Source organism: Phyllostomus discolor, chromosome 12 (genome assembly GCF_004126475.2).
Source record: "Phyllostomus discolor isolate MPI-MPIP mPhyDis1 chromosome 12, mPhyDis1.pri.v3, whole genome shotgun sequence".
NCBI lineage: Eukaryota > Metazoa > Chordata > Mammalia > Chiroptera > Phyllostomidae > Phyllostomus > Phyllostomus discolor.
In genome coordinates, this window is record NC_040914.2 from 1569830 (window position 1) to 1592710 (window position 22881).

Genomic DNA, 22881 nt, shown 5'->3' on the forward strand with positions numbered 1-22881 from the left:
GGAAAGTAAGCACATCCTAACTTTATTTCCTGTGTTCAACAGTCCTGAAGATGGAAGGGTGGAGGAATCAGGGCTCCCCCTTAGAACAAGTAGGTGTAGAGGTTTTGAGGGGTCTTGAAATGATCGCTAGCATGTGACCCCTTAGCACCTTCCTCACCAGACCTAGTTTGTTCCAATTAATAGAGGGAAAGTTTTCCAAAGGGAGATTCGGGGCTTCTCACTGTCCATCAGAGCATCTTCTCAAATTCCTCAGCAAAAAAGTCTGCTGTTATCAGAGTTAAACACAAAGAAAGGAATTAAGGAGCCAGGGGTCAAGAGAAGGGTGTTTCAGTTTCTTCATTCCAACAGGGGTAGGGGCGTTCTGGTTCCCCATGCCTTTGAATAAATAGCTCTCAGCCTGACCTAGTCCAGCCAGCTAGCGACACAGGCCAACCCAAACTCCGATTAGGGAGGCTGACAAATTACCAGCGATCGAACAAGGTCAAGCATCTCTCGCCATCTATCACGGTAGTCTTTGGAGCCTACGTCGCCAGGCGAACTCTGATTCCCCTAATCCATCGAACTAGTCTCGTCTCTTAAGACCTCTCATTTTCCATCAGGCGGATTCCCTGGTTCCCCGGCACCACTAGTTGAACTCTTCCGCCTGTCACCATTTTTTAGGTGGGGTCTCTGGTGACCTCATGCTGTCAAGCGGGCTCCTCGAATTGTCATCATCCTCAGGGACGTTTCCAGGACCCGCCCGGCCGCTGGGCTCCTCGGTCTTTTCCCGCCGGCGCACAAAGGCGCACAAGGCCGTGGCGTGGCCGGAGCGTAGCAACTGGAGCTGGCGCCTCCCGCGGCGGTAGAAGTATTCTATGCGCAGTACGTCAGAGCGTGGCAGGGAGGCATGCTGCCGGAACTCCGCTCGCACCCGCGCCTCAGCTCCCGGCTTCCCGCGTCCGGCGCGCAGCAGCTCACGGTACAGGCTAAGAACTTGCCTTTGCAGCCGGCTGGGCCGGCTCATGGTAGAGCTGGGCCGCGGGTGCGCGCGGGTACCAGTCCAGGACAGTGGAGCTGCTGCAGCACAATTGAGAGAGACAGGATACAAGAAAACAGTCACTTCCGCCTCTAGCTCCAAAACCTCCCCCTCCCGCCTCCTGTTATCCGGTTCTGTCACTCCCTATTGGCTGTCGTTGCGGTTACGTCACAGTGTTGCGAGCAAGGGGCGGAACTTCTGGCTCTTCGGACCTCCTCTCAGGGAATCTGTGTCCTTGAGAGGACCGCAGTTCTGGGAACCCGGAAGAGAAGGAGGGATTAGGCGGCTGGCGGTTCTGATCTAACTCCTGCGTCCTAGGGGAGGAGGGACCTAGAGGTTGGGACCCGAATCCGTAGTCTCTTCAGGGCGCGGGGGGGCAATGGTAGAGAGAAGACGGGCTCTAGCCTTTTGGGTTGTTTTGTTTTGTTTTGTTTTTTATCGTTTATTAAAGCAATCTCGGGAAGCTTCGTGCGTCCCCACCCTCAAGGCTGGTGTGTGTCGGCGTTCCCAGCCCTGAGGACATGCAGAGAAACATGGTCACGCTGCGAAGTGTTGGGGCACAGTGGGCAGGACAGGCTTCTCCGTTCTATGGGAAGACAAGCAGAGAGAGGGTGTAGCCTCTAAGTCCCCAAAGGTAGCCTGTGGCGCACCGAGTTGGAATGGCCGCGACCCCTTCTGAGTGAGGCGGGGTCGGGGGTCGGGTGGGTTTCGAGCAGGAGGGTCATCACCAGCTGTGGAAGCCCTGGCATGTCTGGAGCACGTCGACTAGTTTGGTACCCCGAAGTCCTGGGAATATCAGGTAGTGGCTGCAATTCCGTTGTCCACACAGGCTGCCAGGAGGCGTCCTCCTAGCGTGGAGGGAGGACCTCAGGGTCAGGGGCCCCTCGGGCTCTACCTGGAGCATGGGGACCCCTCCATGGTAGCCCTCCGCCCTCTGCCCAGCGTGCAACCACACCCCGTACACCTGGACGGTTCATCTGCGGAGAGAGGATGCAAGTTAGGGGCAGGGAGTGGGGCTAGAGCCCTGGAGTCAAGGGGGTGCTCAGAAAGCACTGTGAATCCTGCTGGTGTCTCTATCAGAAATACATATCTAAGACTTTGCTAGAGGAATAAGTTCTGGAATTTGCTTTAAAATCCTCCAGCACGACTAAAATAAAAAGAGTAGTAGGGAAAGATGAAAACAAGAATGACAAAATATTCATAACCATAACGGGGTTTCATAACACTATTCTGTCTTTTGTGATGCTTGAAAATTTCCATAGTAAACACTTTCCTAAAAGGGAGGTTTAAAGAAAAAAAAAAGCCTCTGGATAATACATGACACAGTGATGCAGACTCCAGCCCCCAGGAGTCTGTGTGCTGTGGATGCGGTACACAAATTCCCACGGAGTACCGAGTCCTATGGAGAAAAAGTGATGGCACAGCCACTCTCTCAAGAGGATAACGCTGACCCTTGCCTGGACAGGTTTTTACTGCTTTCCAGTCACATTACATCAAGAAGGTTCTCGTTATTTCTAGATTTAGTTAAGTAACTACTTCTTACAAAAAAAATTCACAAATGCAAGGGAATGATGAAAATGATTGATTTGGTTACATTTTGTCCTTGGGACATCTTACCACAGACTTTAGGGAGTTGCTTCAGAGATATACACTAAACATCTGCAGCCTTAACTCAGGGTGAGGGAGTTTTAGCAAAAGCAAGTCTCATAGCAGCCTAGGTACAATGCAGGCCTGATTCCCCATGGGAAAGCCAATCTGTGCACCTGGATCCTGTGTGCCACCTTGTATTGATTGGTTTTCCGGATCAATACTGGGCTACATTTGCCATTGCCATGCTGATCGGTTCCCTATAACACAGTATATTAATATAACATGCAATAAAATATGATGCAATTGATGTTTTAATAGTGTAACCCAAATTTTTTATGTAATCCATTTATTTAAAATAGTGAATATTTAAAATGATTTAAGCATTTATTTTTTTTAAATTTACATTTATAAGTAACTTTTTTAAAAAGTATTTATTTATTTATTTTTAGAGAGAGAAGGGAGGGAGATAGAGAGAGAGAAAAAAACATCAATGTGTGGTTGCTGGGGGTTATGGCCTACAACCCAGGAATGTACCCTGGCTGGGAATTGAACCTGGGACACTTTGGTTCGCAGCCTGCGCTCAATCCACTGAGCTACACCAGCCAGGGCTACATTTATTTTAAATGATTAAATCCTCACCAACACTCTGTCAAGACAGAGCAGCAGTACTATATACTATACTAATTATGCATCTTTTCTCCTACTGATAAAGAAACTGAGACCCAGAAACGTAACATAGCTTGCCAAGGTCCACATAGCTGGTAAATGGCAGAGCCACGTTTTGACCCCAGGGGTTCTGACTTCATGACCTGTGTTCTTTTTCTTAAAAATTTTTTTTTAGGGAGAGGGAGAGATAGACAGAAACATCTATTTGTTGTCCCACTTATTTATGCATTCATGGGTTGATTCCTGTAATAACACTTAAACTTAGACTGGGGTTGAACCCACAACCCTAGAGCATCAGGATGATCCTCCAACCAACCAAGCCACCCAGCCAGGACATGACCTGTCTTCTTAACCACTGCACTGTATATACTGCTTCCTCAATAATAATATAAGAGTGGCAGCAAGAGTGTAGACTTACTAAGTACTTATATGCCAAGCATGTATTCTCAAAGCTACTCTATGTGGTGGGTACTATTGTTACCACTTTTTGCGAATGAGCAAACTGAGGCACAGAGAGAGATTGAGTCCCTTGAGCAAGGTTACATGACAATTAAAAGACACAGTCAGGGGTCTCTTAATCCTTTAACCAAAGGCTCTGGCTTAGTTTACCTGCCAGGTTGTGGCAGATACCCTAGCTGCTCTCTTGGTGGCCCATCTTCCTACTCCTACAATTAGCCTCGAATCCCCGGTTGGAGACTCGAATCCCTGTTTCTCTGTGTGGGACTTCAGGTTTTTCTATTATAAATACTATCCATTTTGTCTGCTCGGGTTCCAATTTTTCTGTTGCTCTCTGGCTCCCACGTTCCCTGAAGAGCCAGGTGTGCTCCACCCTGGCATCTCTCTGCTGATTTCCAACTTCTCCTTATTTGGTTTCTTCCCATAGCACTTAAACATTCCTGAGTTTCTACCATCTGAAAATCACTATCATAATAAATCAGTTCTAAGACTCTCTCGCCTCTTCCTGGCTGATTTCTGTTCTCCCCTTTCTGCATAGACAACTTGTCAATGATGGTGTCTATGCTTGTTCTCTTCTTTTTAAATCTCACTCAACCCTGCAATCCAGGTGCTGCCCTCCTGCTCCTTGGATTTTGTGATTTCTTTCTTTTTTATTTTTCACAGTTTCAAAAAATATTTTATTTATTCATTCCAAGAGAGGAGAAGGGAGGGAGAGAAACATCATTGTGTGGTTGCCTCCCATGTGCCCCTCACGTGCCCCTCACTGGGGACCTGGCCCACAACCCAGGCATATGCCCTGGACTGGGAATCGAACCAGTCACCCTTTGATTTGCTGGTTGACCCTCAATTCACTGAGCCACACAAGCCAGGGTGATTTTGTGATTTCTTAAGTCACCAATAGCCTCTTTGGCCCTAAGTCAATGAACATTTAGTGGGCTATTTTATACTCATTGGTTGATTTTCACCACAGTCTGAAAATACAGTCCTCCCTTTACCTAACTTTCTTCTACAATGTTCTAGCCTAACAATGTCTTCCCCAGCCTAACATGAGGTCCAGCTCATTTGTCACCTCCTTCAGAAAGCCTTCATTGATCCCCTAAACTGGGGGTACCTCCTCTGGGCTTCTACAACCTGCTTGTGGTTCCCTGATCACTTTGGCCTGTGCTTTCCCAATTACAGCTTTGATTACTCAGTCAGTGGTAGTCCCTAGGAGTTCAGCAGATTTTGCAATAAGGTGAGGTCAGTGAGTCCTGAGAAGTCCAAGGTGAAGTTTATGTGGGGTCTAGAGGATCTTGGGAGAACAGGTCAAGGACATGGAGCCAATGGAGACCAAAATGAGACCAGAGGATCATGGGAGAACAATTCTATGTCAAAAGACTAAGGAAGGCCAGTGATGGGGTTACTAGGCCTCAGGGATCTGCATCAGGTTACACAGGGTTTGGGTGGGAATTGAGGAAGTCCCTTACCCCTATTTCCTAATTGGCTCCCACAGATGCACAGCCATCCCTGAAGCCAAGGATCACTCATGGTTGGAGGGAAGCACAGCCAGAACAGGGCCAACAATCAGCAATGACATGGAACCAGCCAAGATCTTGGGGCCTGAAACCTACCAACATGGCTACCTATAGGCACAGGGCATAACAGGCATGGGTGCAAGCTCACTGAAGCCATCAAAGGTGATGAAGAGGCCCCAAAACACCAGGTAACATGTGGCACCCTCCCCAGCCTCACCAAATGATTACTATATGAAATGTTAAGGGACTTATTTAAGAAAAAGAAGATCAAAACTATGAACAATAAAGTGGCAAAAAATACATATCAACAACTGAATCTATAAAACAAACTAAGCAAACAAGAACAGAGAATCATGGATATGTAGAGCATTTTGATGGTTGTCAGATGGGAGGGGTTGTGGGAGAATGGGTAAAGAGATGAGGGGATTAAGATGTACAAATAGGTAGTCACAGTATAGCCATAGAACTTATATGCATGACTCATGGACATGAACAATGGTATGGGGATTGCCTGAGGGAGTGGGGGTTGCTGGATGAAGGAGTCAAAAGGGGAAAAATCAATCCAACTGTACTAACATAATAAAATTATGTTAATATAATATAATTTTAAAAGTTTGTTTAGTTTTTCCATAAAATACGTATTTTTCACCAATAACTTTATTGACATAGATATTTTGAGTATGTCAGCCATCTCCTGCATGGTAGAACATTGATTGTTCTCAGTTAATTTCAATTTGATCGCTACCTACTTCAACTGGTCTACCCAAACATGGAGCATCATCCAGCAAGAAATCTCCAGCACCACTTCCGGCCAAGATGGAAGCATAGGTAGACACACTGTGCCTTCTCCCACAACCAAACGAAGGACAACAATAATTTAAAAAACAAAAAACAATCAGAAATGACAGAAAATTGAACTGTATGGAAGTCCGACAACGAAGGAGTTAAAAGAAGACACATTTATGCAGACCAGTAAGAGGGGCAGAGTTGGGCAGTTGGGATGAAGAGGGCTCGTGGCAAAGTGGTGGCTGGCAGATCCAGTGAAGTGGTGGATTGTGGAAGGGAGTGCGGCGCATAAGGCGACTGGCAGACTGATAAACCAGGCAAAACTGGGTAGCAGGACAGACTGCACAACCCAGGATCCCAGCACGGGGAAATAAAGCCTCAATCCACTGATTGAAAACACCTGTGGAAGTTGAGGTGCTGGGAGAAACTCCCAGCCTCACAGGAGAGACCCACAGGGTCCTAGAACATACACAAGCCAACACACATGGGAATCAGCACCAGAAGGGCCCAATTTGCTTTTGTGAAGTAGGGGAAGTGACTGAAATCTGGCAAAGAGTGGAGCAAGTGCCATTGTTCCCTCTTGGACCCCTCCCCAATATACAGCACCACAACACAGCTATGAGGGTGACCCTTGCCTGGTGAACACCTAAGGCTCCACCCCCTCATATGTAACAGGTGTGTTAAGACAAAAAAAAATGGCCCAAATGAAAGAACAGATCAAAGCTCCAGAAAAAATACAACTAAGCCATGAAGAGGTAGCCAACCTATCAGACGCCCAGTTCAAAAGACTGGTATCAGGATGCTCACATAATTGGCTGAATTTGGTCACAAATTAGATGAAGAAATGAAGGCTGCACTAAGTGAAATAAAGGAAAATGTACAGGGAACCAAAAATGATGGGAAAGAAACTGGGACTGAAATCAATGGTGTGGACCAGAAGAAAGAAAGAAACATCCAACCAGAAAAGAATGAAGAAACAAGAATTTTAAAAAATGAGGAGAGGCTTAGGAAACTCCAGGACATCTTTACATGTTCCAACACCCAAATTATAGGGGTACCACAAGGAGAAGAGGAGGAGCAAGTGGAAAACTTATTTGAACAAATAATAAAGGAGAACTTCCCCAATCTGGCAAAGGAATTAGATCTCCAGGATGTCCAGGAAGCTCAGAGAGTCCCAAAGAAGTTGGACCCAAGGAGGAATACACCAAGGCACCATCATCATTACATTACCCAAGATTAAAATTAAGCAGAGAATCCTAGAATCAGCAAGAGAAAAGGAGGCAGTTACCTACAAAGGAGTTCCCATCAGACTGTCAGCTGATTTTTCAAAAGAGATCTTAAAGGTAAGAAGGGGATAAAAAGAAGTATTCCAAGTCAGGAAAGGCAAGGACCTGCATCCAAGACTGCTCCATCCAGCAAAGCTTTCATTTAGAATTGAAGGGCAGATAAAGTGCTTCTCAGATAAGGGCAAGTTAAAGGAGTTCATCATCACCAAGCCCTTATTATATGAAATGGTAAAGGGATTTATCTAAGAAAAAGAAGATAAAAAATAAATATACTAAAATGACAGCAAACTCACAATTAATAACAACCACATCTAAAACAAAAACAGAGTAAGCAAACAACTAGAATAGGAACAGAACCACAGAAATGGAGCTCACATGGAGGGTTATCAACAGGAGAGTGGAAGTGGGAGAGAGGGGGAAAAGGTACAGAGAATAAGTAGCATAGATGGTAGGTAGAAAATAGACAGGGGGAGGTTAAGTATAGCATGGGAAAAGAAGAAGCCAAAGAACTTGTATGTATGACACATGGACATGAACTAAAGAGGGGGACTGTGGGTGGGAGGAGGTGTGCCGGGTGGAGACAAGTGAAAGGGGAAAATGGGACAACTGTAATGGCATAATCAATAATATATGTGTATATATATATATATATATATATATATATATATATACATATTTAAAGATTTTATTTATTTATTTTTAGAGAGGGGAAGGGAGGGAGAAAGAGAAAGAATCAATGTGTGGTTGCCTCTCACATAGCCCCCACTGGGGACCTGGCCTGCAGCCCAGGCATGTGCCCTGACTGGGAATTGAACCTGCAATGCTTTGGTTCACAGCCCACACTCAGTCCACTGAGCTATGCCAGCCAGGGTCTAAATATATTTTTTTAAAAAAGAAATTTCCAGCACAAAACTTCACAAACCACTTTTGACATATTTGATCAGTCACAGTGCCTTTTTCATATACTGCACAAATCTTTTTTGCATTTCAGTTGTGTTTTTACCTTTCTCAAAATAAGCATAATATGCCAAAATGTTGCATATTTCTTCCATCTTCAATATTAAAATGGCTACACAAAATTCATCAATTTTGATTTTTTAAAAAAAATGCACACTGATATGACGGCTGTCACAATACAATTTAATAAAACTGTTTTTGAATAAAGTTAAAGACAATTAAGCGATACTAGAGCCATCTTATGGAAAAAACACACAGTTTTTGGCCAACCCAGTATCTTCCTTCTGGCTCTAGTTCTGGGCACATGTCCCAGGCCTGGCCAGTTAGAGACAAATCAGAGTACCACATACCCTGGTCTCTGTGATTGGTTTAGGAACAGGCAACTGACTTAAACTCAGACAATATGAGCCAGCACTGGAAATTCTGCTGGAACTATTGCTGGCGAAGTGCTGTCTTCCTGTTGAGATTGCTAAACTGTATGTCATAAACCTGGAGCAATAGGAGACCATCACTGCCCCACAAACACAGAAGTGGTTTGAGAATAAGGCTATGGTTGTCTTCAAATATTTCTTCTCCATTTCTCATTTAGAATTAGAATTTTTAGCTGAACATGGCCACCTAGTTAAAGATACATCTTCCAGTCTCCTTTGCAACCAAATGCAATCCTTCCATGAAGTTCTGGCCAATGGGAGTGAACAGAAGTGGTATGTGCCACTTCTGGGTTGTGCCTTGAAAGGGAGGAAGCCTGATCTCCTTGTCCCCTCTTTTTTCCCCTTCCAACTTGCTCAAATGTAGAGTGGTAGGGGACAGAAGATGGTAATACTAGAGGGGAGGCAAAGCCACATGATGATAGAAGGAGCCTGTGTCCCTGACTTGGAGGAACCAAGCTGGTTACACTTGGACTATTCATGAAAGGGAAATAATCTTCTATAAAATTTAAGCCACTGTGATTTTGAGCCTCTGTTATAGTATTTGGACCTACAGCCTACATAATATAGAAGCTAAAACAGAAAAAGGAAAAGGCTGATATAAATGAAACTCAAGTCCTAGTGACATCATTTGAGTCCTTGAATCCAGTCATGCCTAAAGGCCTCAACTTTACACAAGTTAAAGTAGACATTATTACCTGTTGTATTTGAGATAGTTGGCATCATTTTCCATCAGTTACAAGTGAAAATGCTGACTGATATGATGTGGTTCACGGAACATCTTATAACAGGGTTTGGAAGACTCTGTGTCTACCTGCTCAGGCCTAGGAACCTCTCTTACAGGGATGTAGTGTCTATTTGTGGAAGCAGCAGCAGTGGTCCTAGAACACACAGTGTTTGCCATCAAAGATAAGGCCAGGGTCACACTTAGAGCCCTCATAGCATCCAGTGGAACAATGAGCAGGGATTGTAGGCAGGACACAGTCCCCATCACAGATCTGTGCACAGATGCGGTAGTGGCTTTGGGGTGGACAAGTCAGGCTGCAGGGGGATGGCAAAGGCAAGTGCCTAGGACTTAAATTTCTCTTCCCCATAGCTGTGAAAACAGCATCACTTTAAGGCTGCCCCAGCCTTGGGGCCAGGACCCTCTTATACTCGACAGCTCTGCTCTGTGATGGTTCACTCTGGGTCCATTAGATCTTCAGTGTCTCAGGTCTAGCCAGGGAAACAAAGTCTTCAGTCTGTGCTCTCCCAGCCCACTGGGGAAGTGGCTTATACAGACAGAAGTTTCTGAAAGGGTCAGGCCAGTTTCCCAACTTGCTGGACTGCTCATGACTCAGTTATCCCAACTCCACTGACAGCCCACAGCTTAATTGAAACTCTCCCCCACCTCCTACAACAGACAGCTGATGCCAGCCATAATGGCTGGTGGTCAGACTGACCTTCCTGTACCTGAGAACAGCCCAGCCCTTTACTTAACCCATTGTCCCAATGCACAACCTGAAACCCTGAAGCAATTGCCTAGAAGAACAGGATACTAATCCCTCCCTTGTTCCCCCACAAACCCCCTGCTTTTTCTTTTAAAAAGCCCCATTCTTGCCTCCCCCAGGGTTGCAGTCAGTCCAGACTCAGCCCGCCTGTAAGTGCAGCATCAAATAAAGGCACTTGGATTAGATAATCTGGTTCCTCCTGCCTCTGTTTCTCAAGCATTTCTAACAGTCCCCACCTCTGGTCCCTGACTGGTCCGCCCTCATGCAACCGAGGACACCAAATCCTCACAGTTTGATTGACCCAAAGGCACGGTCCAGATTGGTCAGAATAGAGCCACTTTGATTGGTTGGATCTACACAGCTCCAGCTGGAGCGGGAAAGCCTCAGTCCTATTGGTTAGAACAGGACTCCAGGAAACTTTTACAAGGGCTGACTCAGACTGCAGAATCACAATGCAGGCAGGCAGTTTAGCTGTGCAGAGGCTTGTAGTCCATTGCAGAGGCTTCTCTATGAAGAACAGTTTGCATTCCGCCTTTTTTGTTTGAGCCCAGTTAGTCAGCAGGTGTCTTTTTTTCCCCTTCTTCTCAGGGTTTGCATAATCCTATTGATTCCCTCCACAGTCAGGGTAGCTTCCCACTGATATTTTCCAACCTCTACACCTTTGCAATTACACTTCTTTTCTCCTTGAATGTCCCTCCCATAAACTCTCCTCAGACAATTCCATTCATCTCAAGACTTCTCTGATCCCCACCAGGAGAAGAAGCTCTTCCTGTCAGCCCACAATCTGCTCAGATGCATCTCAGGCCTAGCCAGAGCACTCACGGCAAAGCCTGAGGCCCCTCCAGGGCATCACTGGGATCCTAGCCTCCTGTCAGGCTATGGTATAAGACTGAGGGCATCACAGGCCAAAGTGTTGGCCATGGGTATGACACACCCATGACCAGCACTTAGGCATATCCTAAGGGATGTGTTGGGGCTGATAGTACCCAGGCAGCTATCAAAGGGGCCATCTTTTGCCTGTAGGAGTCCACACAGTTTTGGAGCCTTGAAGATCTGAGCAAGCTTTATGGGGAAGCTGATGCAAAACCCAAGGTCTCTCTAGAACAGTGACAGGGGGTAGTGACCGGGCCCTGGGGTAGAATATGGTGTTCAGACGTAGGTCACAGGAGCCAATATCATCACCAAAGACCCCACACAACCCCATCAGCCAGCTGTGGAAGGTAGGAGGCACAATTAGGCATACCTGGTTGCCCCAGTCATATATGAGATGCAGCCTATTGGCTGTGCGTACCACCACATGATGGTCCTCTTATGTAGCCCAGGTTTGGGTCTGGCAGTGCCCAGGGCAGCCAGCAGCATTCACCACCCACCTGTGAAGGAGGAAAGGGCTGAGAAGTCTGAGCCTGCTCCTGTACTTCTTTCTCAGTAACCTGGACATCCCTCCCAGTTGTGCCACAAACAAGCTATAAGACTTGGGTGAGGAACTTAGCCTCTCTGAACTTCAGTTTCTCCATTTGTAAAGTGGGAGGATAAGAGTACCTACTTAATAGTGTTGTTGGGGAAATCACATGAATTACCAAAAAATGCTTAGAGCAATGCTAGGCATATGGTGAATGCTTTATGACCTGAGCCAAGATTAGCTAAAGACCAGTCAACTCACAAATATGTGAATGAAAAAGCTGCGTGGGATAAGTCACTGAGAGTATTGAGCTTGCTTGTTATGCAGCATTAGCTGACTGATACAACTGTGATTAGGATTTAATGAAATGATACAAAGTGCTCAGAACAGTACCTAGCACATAATAAGCACTAGATAAATTCTAGGGCCCCTTCTCTGGCCTTATATTCCTCATGAGTGCTAGGCACACCTCTTTTTAAAGCTCTACTTCTGGATGCTGAATTTCACCACACTTCTTCTTTCCCTGCTATTGCTCTGTCCAAGTCTTTACCACTGCCTACCCTATAAAGCCCTAGTAGTCTGGCCCCTGTCTCTTCTCTGACCTCATCATCTCCTGCCCCTCAACCTCTCATTCACTCACTCAGCACAAGCCACACTGGCCTCTCTCACTATTTCTCCAACACACTAGGCACCTTCCCAGTCCCCTTACCTTTGCACTTGGTGTTCCCTCTGCCTTGCTCCTTCCCAGAGGTTCTTTCACTTACTTCCTTCAGATCTTTACTCAAATACTACTTTCTCAGTGGATTATTCCTCACCATCTTATTTAAAATTCTAAACCTTCTCTGTAAGTTGTCTTTCTTTCCTGTTTCACTTGTCTTTATAGTTCTCATACCCACCATGTGATGTACCACCTATTTTACTTATTTCTTTTCCCAGAAGAATGTGAGTTCCTCCAGGACTTCCTCACCATCAAATCCTCCAGGGCTTACCCTGCTGCTGGCCATGAAGAGATTATCCATATCTGTTATATTTACTCAAGTAATTCTGAATGACTGATTTTATCCAATCTTGTGTACTAGGTGATAATACAAATACAAAAGGGTACTCAGAGCTACCCTTTAGTGAGTCATTACTATGTTTCAGACAATGCTTCTACCTTGTTATATACATGCACCAACTTTTAAGCCCTGAGGGGCATAGAGCCCCACAGTGCATAGAGCCCCTCAGGGCATAGAGCGTTCAGTGAGGAGGAAGAAGGCGGGGCCTGGGCGCAGTCCAGCGTTCTGTTACCTGATGCCAACAAAGGCGGTGTCTGGTTGCAGGCACTGCCGGGAGAGGGTGAGTTGCAGACTGAGCAGCCTGGCCGGTCGCCATCCAAGCCTAGGCAGCGGATCATGCGGTGCCGGCCTGGGCGAGAACAGGGCTGAAGGGCGCGCGCAAAGGCAGAGTGATCCATCCGCCTTGGTGCGGGAAGATGCGCAAGCCTGTGTGGAGGCCCACACACGCGGCCACGCCCACAGCCCCCCCCCCCCCCCGCAGTGCATTTCCCCTGGGGCTAGGGCTAGGGCTGCAGCGACAACCGGTGCACTGCGGAGGCTGGGGTATCCGGTATCTAGCTGCCTGCTCGGAAGGCTGTAGGCGCGCAGAACGCAGCTCAGCAAGGTTCGAGACGCACACGCAGCCCTCACTAGCGCACAAGGCTAGCACAAGGTTGGGCCGCACACCCTGCCTCCCCCAACCCCCAGCACAGCTTGTAGCGTGAGTGCGGCAGCGCTACGACGCTGGGGCGAGCTGCATGGGGAGTGAGAGCGACGAGAAGCAGGTATTGTGGGCAGAGACCCTTGAACAGACGTGGAGGGCAGAGACGGAGGATTAACACGGCGGTACTCAGCAGGAGGGAACGAGGAACAGAAAGAATAGGAACTCAAGGTAGAAATAAGGAGGCATAGAGAGGGAGGTACGGCAAGACATAGAGACAATGAGAAAAAGAGACGGGCACAAGAGACAGAAAGAACTCGTTAATGAAACTATTGCCCCTCCAGGTCTGGCTGCTTTTCAACTCTAATCATAACACTTCTCCAAATCACATCCTTCTCAGCGTGGCTCCGTCTACCCAGGCCTGAACTTCTCCATTGGTCCTCTCCCGTCTGTTTCCTGGTGACTCAAAATGGAGCTCTTCTGAGCTTCACCTATGCCTGCCAATTCCTGCACATTCACGACAGAAGTCAGGCGTCTTCCAGGGCCACAAGGCACATGCCAAGAACCTGCCAGAGCTGACCAGGCCTTGTGGCAGGTGCCACAGTGGCAGTACACATTGTCCAGGAAGTCAGTGAAAAAAGGGAGCAGATCTCCTGCTGCATAGCATGGCCCCAGAGGAGACTTGGCCACCTCCAGCAGCTCACAGTATGCATCCCCTGGGAGTTGAGTGTGTTGTCACTGGGCCTGGACCTGGGCCTGGGCAGAGGGGCCTGAAGACTGGCATCTCTGCCACTTTCCAGATGTTGGGCAAGGGTGCAAGGGGCTGCTTGGGTTCCCTGGGCCACAGAGTCCACACAGGTAGGCCCTCCATAGCAGCACATGTGCTCGGCTGTCCAATTTTAGGTTAGTGAGAAACTGAAGTATGTCTAGGTAGAGTTGAAGGCCCTGGCAGTAAATGCAGAGGCAGCAGCCCCAAAAGAAGGGGAGCGATTCCAGGATTCTGTCCACTTACAGGGAGGGTATTTGGCTGAGAACAGCTGGGGAAGGCAGGTGGTGGCAGTGGTCAGCAGACACTCTTGGAAATTTCAATGAAGGATCAGAGAGGGATCAAGGAGAACATAATGGAGAATTTAATGGAGGAATCAACAGGAAGCTCAATGGGAGAATCACATGGTGTGGGAGTTCAATGGGAAAATCCACAGGGGTGTAAATATGGGCATTAATGGGATAGTCAGTGGATCCCTGGGAAGGTCTTGGACAGGTCAGTGTAGATCGATGGGGTAGGGGAGTGGGGTAGAATCAATAGAATAGTAAGTGAGGTTAATGGGCAAGTCAATTTAACAGTAGTAGTATCAGCTGGGGAGGAGGAATGGGTTAATGGGATATTCAATGGGGGTGAAAGGGAGGGTCAGTGGGAAAGTCACAGATGAACCTGAGGGTTAAAGAGAAATCAACTAGGGAGTCAAATGAGGACTCTGGATAGTTAATAAGAGACTAATAGGCCCTGGCTGGTGTGGCTCAGTGGATTGAGTGCCAGCCTGTGAACCAAAGGGTCACTGGTTCTATTCCTAGTGAAGGCACATGCCTGGGTTTCGGGCCAGGTCAGGTCCCCAGTGGGGGGCTCACAAGAGGCAACCACACATTGATGTTTCTCACCTTCTCTTTCTCCCTCTCCTCCCCTCTAAAATAAATACATTTAAAAATCTTTTTTTTAAAAAAAAGAGTAATAGAAGTCTCAAGGGTGGTTAATAATGACAAGTGGAGAATCAGGGGGAAGGAGTCAAGAGGCAAGTCAATAAGGAGAGGGTCAGTGGCTATTGGTAGGGGATGAATAGGGGCACAAGAGAGTTGGAGTGGACATCTTTGAGGACCAGTGGGAGAGTAAAGAAGGGAGGGCATCAGCAGGAGAAAAGGGGCCACTATGGGTGACTTGAGGGTAGTGAGGATAGTGAGGGGTGGTGAGTCAGTGTGGGTCCTGTGGAGACTCACCTGGATGTGATTGAGAACTTTTGGACTTGTGTCCAGCCTCAGGCTGAAAAGATCAGGGCCTCAGTACAGCCATTTGGCCAAGAAGTAGGGTTGAATCTAGGCTAAAGGTATCAAGATTGGACTGGGCAATGCTCCAGAGATGTGCAAGGCAATAGACAGAAGCCAGAGAATTCACAGAGGGCTCCTCCACATGTGTGTGAGTGGAAGTCTCCAGTGACAGGGCAGACTAGTGGCTCCCCCAGGACAGTGGGGCTTGCTGAGGACTGAGCTAACAGGCAGTGGTGCCAGCCACCTGTGGAGGCCTAGCAGCAACTATGGCACTTGTCAGGCCATCACTGGGGTACCTTGCTCACCAGGGCCTCAGGGACAAGACAGTAGCTGTGCTGAGTACAATTGTTTGTCTAGAAAGTGTGGCCTTGAAACAGGAAGCAGGGATAGTGGCCACAGGGCATACATCGACCCACCACTAGAAAGTGGCCAGGCAGGCACTGGCAGGTAGGGACACAAGGGCCACTGCTACAGTGCTCTGGAGCTGAGGGTTGCACATGTGGCTGGGCATGCAGAGCCACATGGGACAAAGTGATAATTTGCTGGGCACTGGGGCTGGGGAGCAAAGGTGGGGAAACCAGCAGTGGGGTCACAGGGCTCAGGAGAGGAGGCAAGGGACCTGGAGGAAAAGAGAAGGTCAGGGACCCCAAGCTGCAAGAATCTAAGTCATCAGTTCCCTTATTCCAGGAGCCAGGAGTCATTCTCCAATCCCTGAACCCCTCAGACCACAGTCCTATTCACCTTGCAATTGACAGCTTAGGACTTGTTTGTGATATTACAGTCTTCCTCCATAGGGCAGCTGAAGGGGACACAGGTCACACCCTCACCCACTTGGCAGGTACAGACAGGAGCAGAAGCAATTTTTGGTGAGGATGGTCTGGCAAAGCTGTGGAGGAAGGGAGGGAGGGTGAAAGGAGAGGTGCTATTGAAGGGAAGGTGCAGCTAGAGGTTCTGAGATAAGACCTATACAAGAAAGTGCATGGGGATCAGAGACAAAGTGGAAGGATCCAAGTGAAACTCTAACAAGTACTCACAGGGACGTACTAGCCATTGTAGAAGCAAGAGTGGTGGTCCAGCCCTGGCCAGTGTGACTCAATTGGCTGGAGCATTGTCCTGTAACCAAAGGATTGTGGGTTTGATTCCTGGACAGAGCACATGTCTAGGTTGTGGGTTCATTCCCTGGTCCAGGTGCATATGGGAAGCAATGGATCAATGTTTCTCTCTCACATCAATGTTTCTCTCTCTCCCTCCCTCTCTCTCTAAAAGCAATGAAAAAATGTCCTCAGGTGAGGATAAAAAAAAAAGGAACTGTAGTCCACAGGGACACATTCACCCCCAGCCAGGAAGAATCCATCATCGCACAGGGAGTTGGGAGCTGCGCCACCTCCTGAACACCCTGACAGGCCACAGAGCAGGGATTCACACAGAGGCTGTAGTGGCTTTGTGGAGGGCACTGCATGACTGGGGAGAGGCATCTTGGTAGGATCAGACAAGCCAGGGGCTGGCCCTCCATGCAAACAGCACCCCCAGATTTTATCCTTCTTAGATTAATAATAACAGTAATAATAACCAGCAATGTTTGAGTGGTGTCTGCACACCATACAGTGTACTACCTATTTTAATGGGCCCTAGAAAGACTAACATGATTGCCCTGCTCTTTGTTTTGGGGTCTTGCGCCCCCTCCCCTAGTGTTTGCTGAAGGGGTGATTATCTCCTGAACCAAGTGACCCCACCTATCATGCCTGTTTAAGTCTGTGAGGAACCTGTTAGTAGACTTCTGTGTGATGTCTTTTTTGTCCTTACTACCATTCTAATAATAATACCTCCACCTCCTTTTTTGCAACGATTATCCTTATTTTCAATATGTGGACTGAGGTGATCCAGGGCTGGATAATCAGATTACTTCTCTCTCCTCTGTACTCTAATAATTGGTCAGGCAAAGCCTGTGGGTAGTGAACCTGGGGCTTTTGCTGGGATCAATGGGAAAAGGGTGTTACATTTTGGGGAGAGCTTTGAAGCTAGTAGAATTGTCACTTTAAAGTTGCTAAAGACTTGACGGGACAAGAAGAGACTCTTCTGCTTGACAACAAAGATAACACATAGAGCGAGGAAAGAAAGGAAGACCAAGACAGAGAAGAGAGAATGATACAGAAGGAAAGAGATTTCTTCTATAACTGCATTTGAAATTTCTTAATCTAGCTAAGCCCAAAAATAGAAGTACTATTGGTCTTTGAAATTATATGTGGTTTGAATCCTTTTTTCTTTCTTCTCCCAGTATGAATTGGAATTCTGACACTGCCATTAAGAGTCCTGCCTCAGCCCTGGCTGGCATAGCTCAGTGGACTGAGTGTGGGCTGGGAACCAAAGTGTCCCAGGTTCAATTCCCAGCTAGGGTACAATCCTGGGTTGCAGGCCATAACCCCCAGCAACCGCACATTGATGTTTCTCTCTCTCTCCCTCCCTCCCCCCCTCCCCTCTCTAAAAATAAATAAATAAAATCTTTAAAAAAAAAAAAGAGTCCTGCCTGATATAGTGGTCACACTGTGTCTCCGTGACCCCACCTCTGCCACAGCTGAATGGGCCAAGGCTGGATAAATGACCATGGCAGAGAGAGGTGAGATAGTCATCAATCTTTAAGTAAAGAGCAAGTCAAACATTCCCATCAGGAGCATTTGAACTAAAGGCAAAAAGGGATCAGAAAGAGATGGACAATGACACAAAAATGATATGTTAAGGTGGGGCCAAGAGTCCCTAAGGGGCATGGAGGAGTCACATGGACATAAAGACTCAAAGTTGGTGAGACTTTGTTAAATAAATGAACAAATGTTTGGATGCCAGCTAAATCACTTTGTAGGTGTGTGACATTGGCCAAATTCCTTAACCATCGATGCTTTGGTTTCCTTTATCCATAAAATGTACCTGTGTGATGGGGCTATAGGGAGAATTGAGGTAGTGCAAGGCTTAATAGAGGTCAGCTGCTCTTTTCATGTTATCACTGGGGCTATTTTTACATTATTGTTGGAGAGATCCTATAGCATAAGGGGTCAGAGCAAGGATTCTGGAGCTAAATGGAAAGACCAGTTCTTCAGCTTACTGGCTGTGAGATCTGAGAAAGCACTTAGCTTCTTTGTGCCTCAGTTTTCTCAACAGATAGACAGAAAACAGACAGCTGTCCCTATTTCCTAGAGCAGTTTGCAAATAAAGTGAACTGACTTAAAGTAGGTAAAACAGAGGTTCTCAAACTTAGTCTTGTGTCTGAATCTCCTGGAAAGCTTGTTAAAACAGGCTGCAAGGTTCCACTCCAGAGTTTGATTCAGTAAGTATGGGGCAGGGCAAGAGTCTGCACTGTAAATAAGCCCTGGGTATTGCTGATGCTGCTGGTCCAGGGACAACCATTCTAGAACCACTGTCTTAACATAGCGCCTGATATTGAATGAGTGCTCTGTAAATTTTAACTAAGCTAAAATTAAAACTGTTTTTCAAACGAGAATATGTGCAGGGTTCTGTCCTGTTTGGTGCTGTATCTCCAGTGTGAGCCTGATACATAGGAGGTTCTCAACTAACACCTGTGGTATAACAAGACTTGACTTGGGTCTCCAGCCCTTGACTTCACACCAGCTTGGCCTCTGGAAGCCATCTGGACAAGGGACCTGAAAGCAGGCGTGGGCCTCCATGAACCCTGAGCGCCACAGAGGTGAATGCGCAAAGGCACACACCACCCCCTCCTCCCACTGCTGGTCAGCGCTAAGAAAGGAATACTAACACACAGCCCACCTGCCATCAGGGGTCGGGTACCCTAGGTGGAGCTGGAGTAGGGAGTATGTCCGAGCCTGGGGATAATCAAGAAGAAGACCAGTGGGGAGGGGTGGTGCAGGGAGTGTATGCAAGCAGTAAGAGGTAGTGTGCCAAAACAGAGGGAGAGTGAGTGGAGAGAGACTGGAGGAATGAGAGGGAAGTGAAGTAAGGGGGTGAAGTAAGAGGGAGGTGAGAGTCAAGGAGGAAAGGGACATTCAAGTCAGTGCTTCTGAGTGGGTATTGAGGGGAGGTGTGTGGAGCCCAAGACAGGGGAGGGAAAGTGAGTGTGAGGGAGAGTGGTGAGGTGGGTATGGGGATGTAGAGGACACTTCTGTCTCCAACAGGAGGGTGGCCTACAGGGCATCCTTGGATCTGGAGGAAGGGGAGACAATGAAGGTCTACAGAGCTGGGAAAGAGAACAGAGGGGATGTTAGGGACAGGAGAAGGGGCCATTCTGGAGAGAAAGAGACTGGAAGGCATGGAGAAGAAGGGCAATAATGAGAGAGGGCAAGCAGAGAAGGGTTTGAGGCAAGTGAGGACCAGAGGTTGGCGGAGGGTGGATGGAGTTTGGGAAGACGTAATGGTAGTTGTGAAGCATGGAAGGGTGCAAGGAGACTCAGGTGGAGGAGAAAAAAACAGAGATTAAGATTAAGGGGTGGGAGAGACAGGTGGGTGGGCATGCTGGGGTGCTGAAGAGAGGAGGAGGGAAGTGAGACAGAGAACCTAGGCAGTATGGAGCAGGGACATGCAGTCTCAGCTGTTGGGAAAGAGAGGGGAAGGACAGGAAGAGAGGTGATCTGGTGAAGAGGAGAGAAGGGAGGAGGGAGAGGAGAGTGGAGATGAAGGGAAGGCATTAGGGGAGCAATACACAGAGGTCCTGCCCACCAGAAGAGACTTAAAGGTAGCTAAAATGAGGATGGAGGACAGGGTGGGGGGGGGTCACCAAAATACAGGGGTGGGCAAAAGTAGGTTTACAGTTGTAATATAAATAATACAATTATTAATCAATAATGACACAAGAATAAACTATGTTTTGCACAATCATAACTGTAAACCTACTTTTGCCAAAACTTGTATATCCGGAGTCCTAGCAGTCCAGGCTGAAGCCGTGTCCATGTGCGCGGAACAGCAGGCAGTGGAGTTCCAGTATCTGTAGACTTTTCTCCAGCACCACCACAAAGTACCATACACCCCACCGACAGCCGGTGCCCAGGAGGTGGAAAGCAGTGCTGTAGAAGGTTCTGTAATGGAGCATGCCCGAGGCAAGGCAGAGGCTTAGGCCACCTGTGGCTGTGGGTCAGGGTGTGTAGGCTACCCAGGTGCTAAAGTGGCAGTGACAGCAGCCACTGGGCACAGGGCGAAGGGGCAGCAGCAGTGCATGGGGTTTGAGGTATCCATCGACACCACAGTGAGCTGTGGCACACAGGTGGCATCACTCAGCACAAAGGCTGCATCACACACACAACCCTAGTGGCAGCACCCGCTGTCCTCACAGCCTGGCAGTGGCTCAAGCTCCACATAAGTGGCTGGGCATGCCAGAGTGCCCAGCATTTAGTTAGAGTGTGAAGGGCACAGTAGGCCTGTGAGGAGTAGGGTGACTGGTGGAATGTGGCTGCTGGAGTCTCACCACCCAACTCTGGGGCTAGGACCTGGCATGGGGCCCTGCAAGGGTGAGGGATGGGAAGTTCCAAGTTGGGCAGAGCTGAAGCTCAATACTTCAGATAGGTGAAGACCAGGAGGCTAACCCTGGATTACAGGTATAGGATGGGTAAGGGATTGGGGGCTGGACCATGAACAGGTCTGGATCCCTAAAGAGGCTAAGGTTGAAGTGCTGGACCATAATCAGGACTGAAAATCATGAAGAATCTCAGCTGGGAGCTGGACTTTTATCAGAGCTGTTCTGAAAGTTTAGGATGGACAAGGTTGAGGGTCTGGATCATGATGAGACATGTAGGGATGGTTGGAGGCTGGTGCCATGAGAAGTACAAGGACTAAATTGTGCAGGGATGGGCTGGCACCCTGGGATGGGTAATAGTCAAGGAACCGAACCCTGGTCAGCAGCAAGGATGGGTTTCCCAGATGACCAAGAGGAAAGCCTGGATTAAGGCCCTGGGCAATCCTACAAAGGCTTGACTTCTGGTAGCAGGTTTCATAGTACAGGCTGAGTATGGGGCAGGTGTAGTGCTTAGGCATACATCCACCATGTGATCTTAAAACCAGAGGATTGGGTCCTAACCAGTGTGCCTCAGTTGGTTGGGTGTCATCTTGCAAACCAAAACGTTGCTGGTTCCATTCCTGGCCAGGGCACTTGTCTGGGTTGTTGGTTTGGTCCCTGGTCAGGATTAATACAAGAGGCAACCCATCAATATTTCTCTCCCTTTCTCCCTCCTTTTCCTCTCTCTAAAAATAAATAAATCAAAATCTTATAAAAATAGGGGCTTGGTTCTAGCAGCTCATAGCACAACTGGAAGGGCTCCAGGGGATCCAAGGAAGTCACAGATGTGGACAAAACAGGCTGAGGTGTTGGTGGTTGGCAGGGTGACACAGGGTGGTGGCAGTGGTAGTATCTTGACAGCAGCATTCAGGCATCCATGTGGAGAACCAACCAAGCAGTTACTGCCAAAGGCCCAGTCCAATGCATCTTCAGGCCGCTTAGTGTTTGCCACAATTCCTGGCACATGGAGGTCATCCATGGGATCCCCATTGTAATCAGCCCACAGCCCCAACACATGTATCCTGTATGCTGCTGGAAGAGCTAGAGCTACATGGATCCCAGGGACATAGGTCACATGCAGGCTAAAGGGGCAGCAATTGACTGGTGTCACAGCCACAGTGAAAGATGAGTGTACTGCTGCCCAGAGCCTGGAATGTTAAATTCTGCCAGACACCATTCACCCGTGCAAAGAAGGTATATCAAGCTGGGCCTCTGGAGGCCCAGTGTCAGTACCAAGGATCCTGGGGTTGGGGTGGGGAGCACTATCGAGGGGTAGGGGTCTGTTCACAGTGGCCACTAAATGCTTGGGATGCTGTCCATGGTCCTAGCACCTTTTCCAACAATACTTGGAAGGTGAGAATTGTGGATTCTGGGGGTTGGGGCTGTAGTATTTATTCCTTGATCAGATCTTGGTAGTTGAAAGCTGAGGATTCTGAAAGTGCCTATGTACAACACATTTAGAACAATGTATGACCCATAGTCAGTGCTCGATAAATACTTGTTGAATTAATGCATGGATGAATGAATGAGGTTCATAGATCAAGTCAGTCTGTAGAGTCCCAAGAATGCTGGAGTTTCAGGATAATGGCAGGGGTTTCAGAGTGTGTGGTGAGTGGCATAGGGTGGTAAGGGCTTTCCGCAGCATCTACAAATGCTGAAGCTCTTGTCCCTAGTTCTGACCATACTTGCCCACAGCATTTGGGACTGGGAATCTAGGAATTGGGTATGGGGAGTGGGTGAAGGTTTGTAAGACTTTGGAATTGGGAATTTAGAATTTCTGGATTAGGTCTGAGGATCCTCAGGACACAGACTGAGAATGGGGTCAGAAACTCAGTAAAAACCAAAGCACTTTGAATTCATGTAAAAAAAACATGCAAAAAGCACTTAGAATAGTGCCTGAAACACTGTAGATACTCAATGAGTGATCATTGAATAAATAAATGGAATTCTGGGGTTCATACTGGGATTCCAAGATCCCAGAAACAGTGCTGAAAGCTCTGGTATACTGGGACTCACATTGAAGGTTCTAGGAATATTGCATGAAGGCTAG

At 47.7% G+C, this 22881-nt stretch overlaps 1 protein-coding gene across 1 annotated transcript; it reads right to left on the reverse strand.

Annotated features, from left to right (window-relative positions):
- Positions 1-20548, reverse strand: SDHAF1 (succinate dehydrogenase complex assembly factor 1). Its single transcript, XM_028530287.2, has 2 exons — positions 20542-20548; positions 1-1053 (listed from the first exon to the last, which is right to left on the reverse strand). Exon 2 carries the CDS (start codon positions 1001-1003, stop codon positions 647-649), a length of 357 nt encoding a protein of 118 aa, XP_028386088.1. The 5' UTR covers positions 1004-1053; positions 20542-20548; the 3' UTR covers positions 1-646.
- Between the last annotated feature and the right edge of the window lie 2333 nt (positions 20549-22881).

Excerpts from the sequence above, each read along its gene's own strand:
- SDHAF1 (XM_028530287.2), bottom strand. The coding sequence starts at position 1,003 with ATGAGCCGGCCCAGCCGGCTGCAAAGGCAAGTTCTTAGCCTGTACCGT.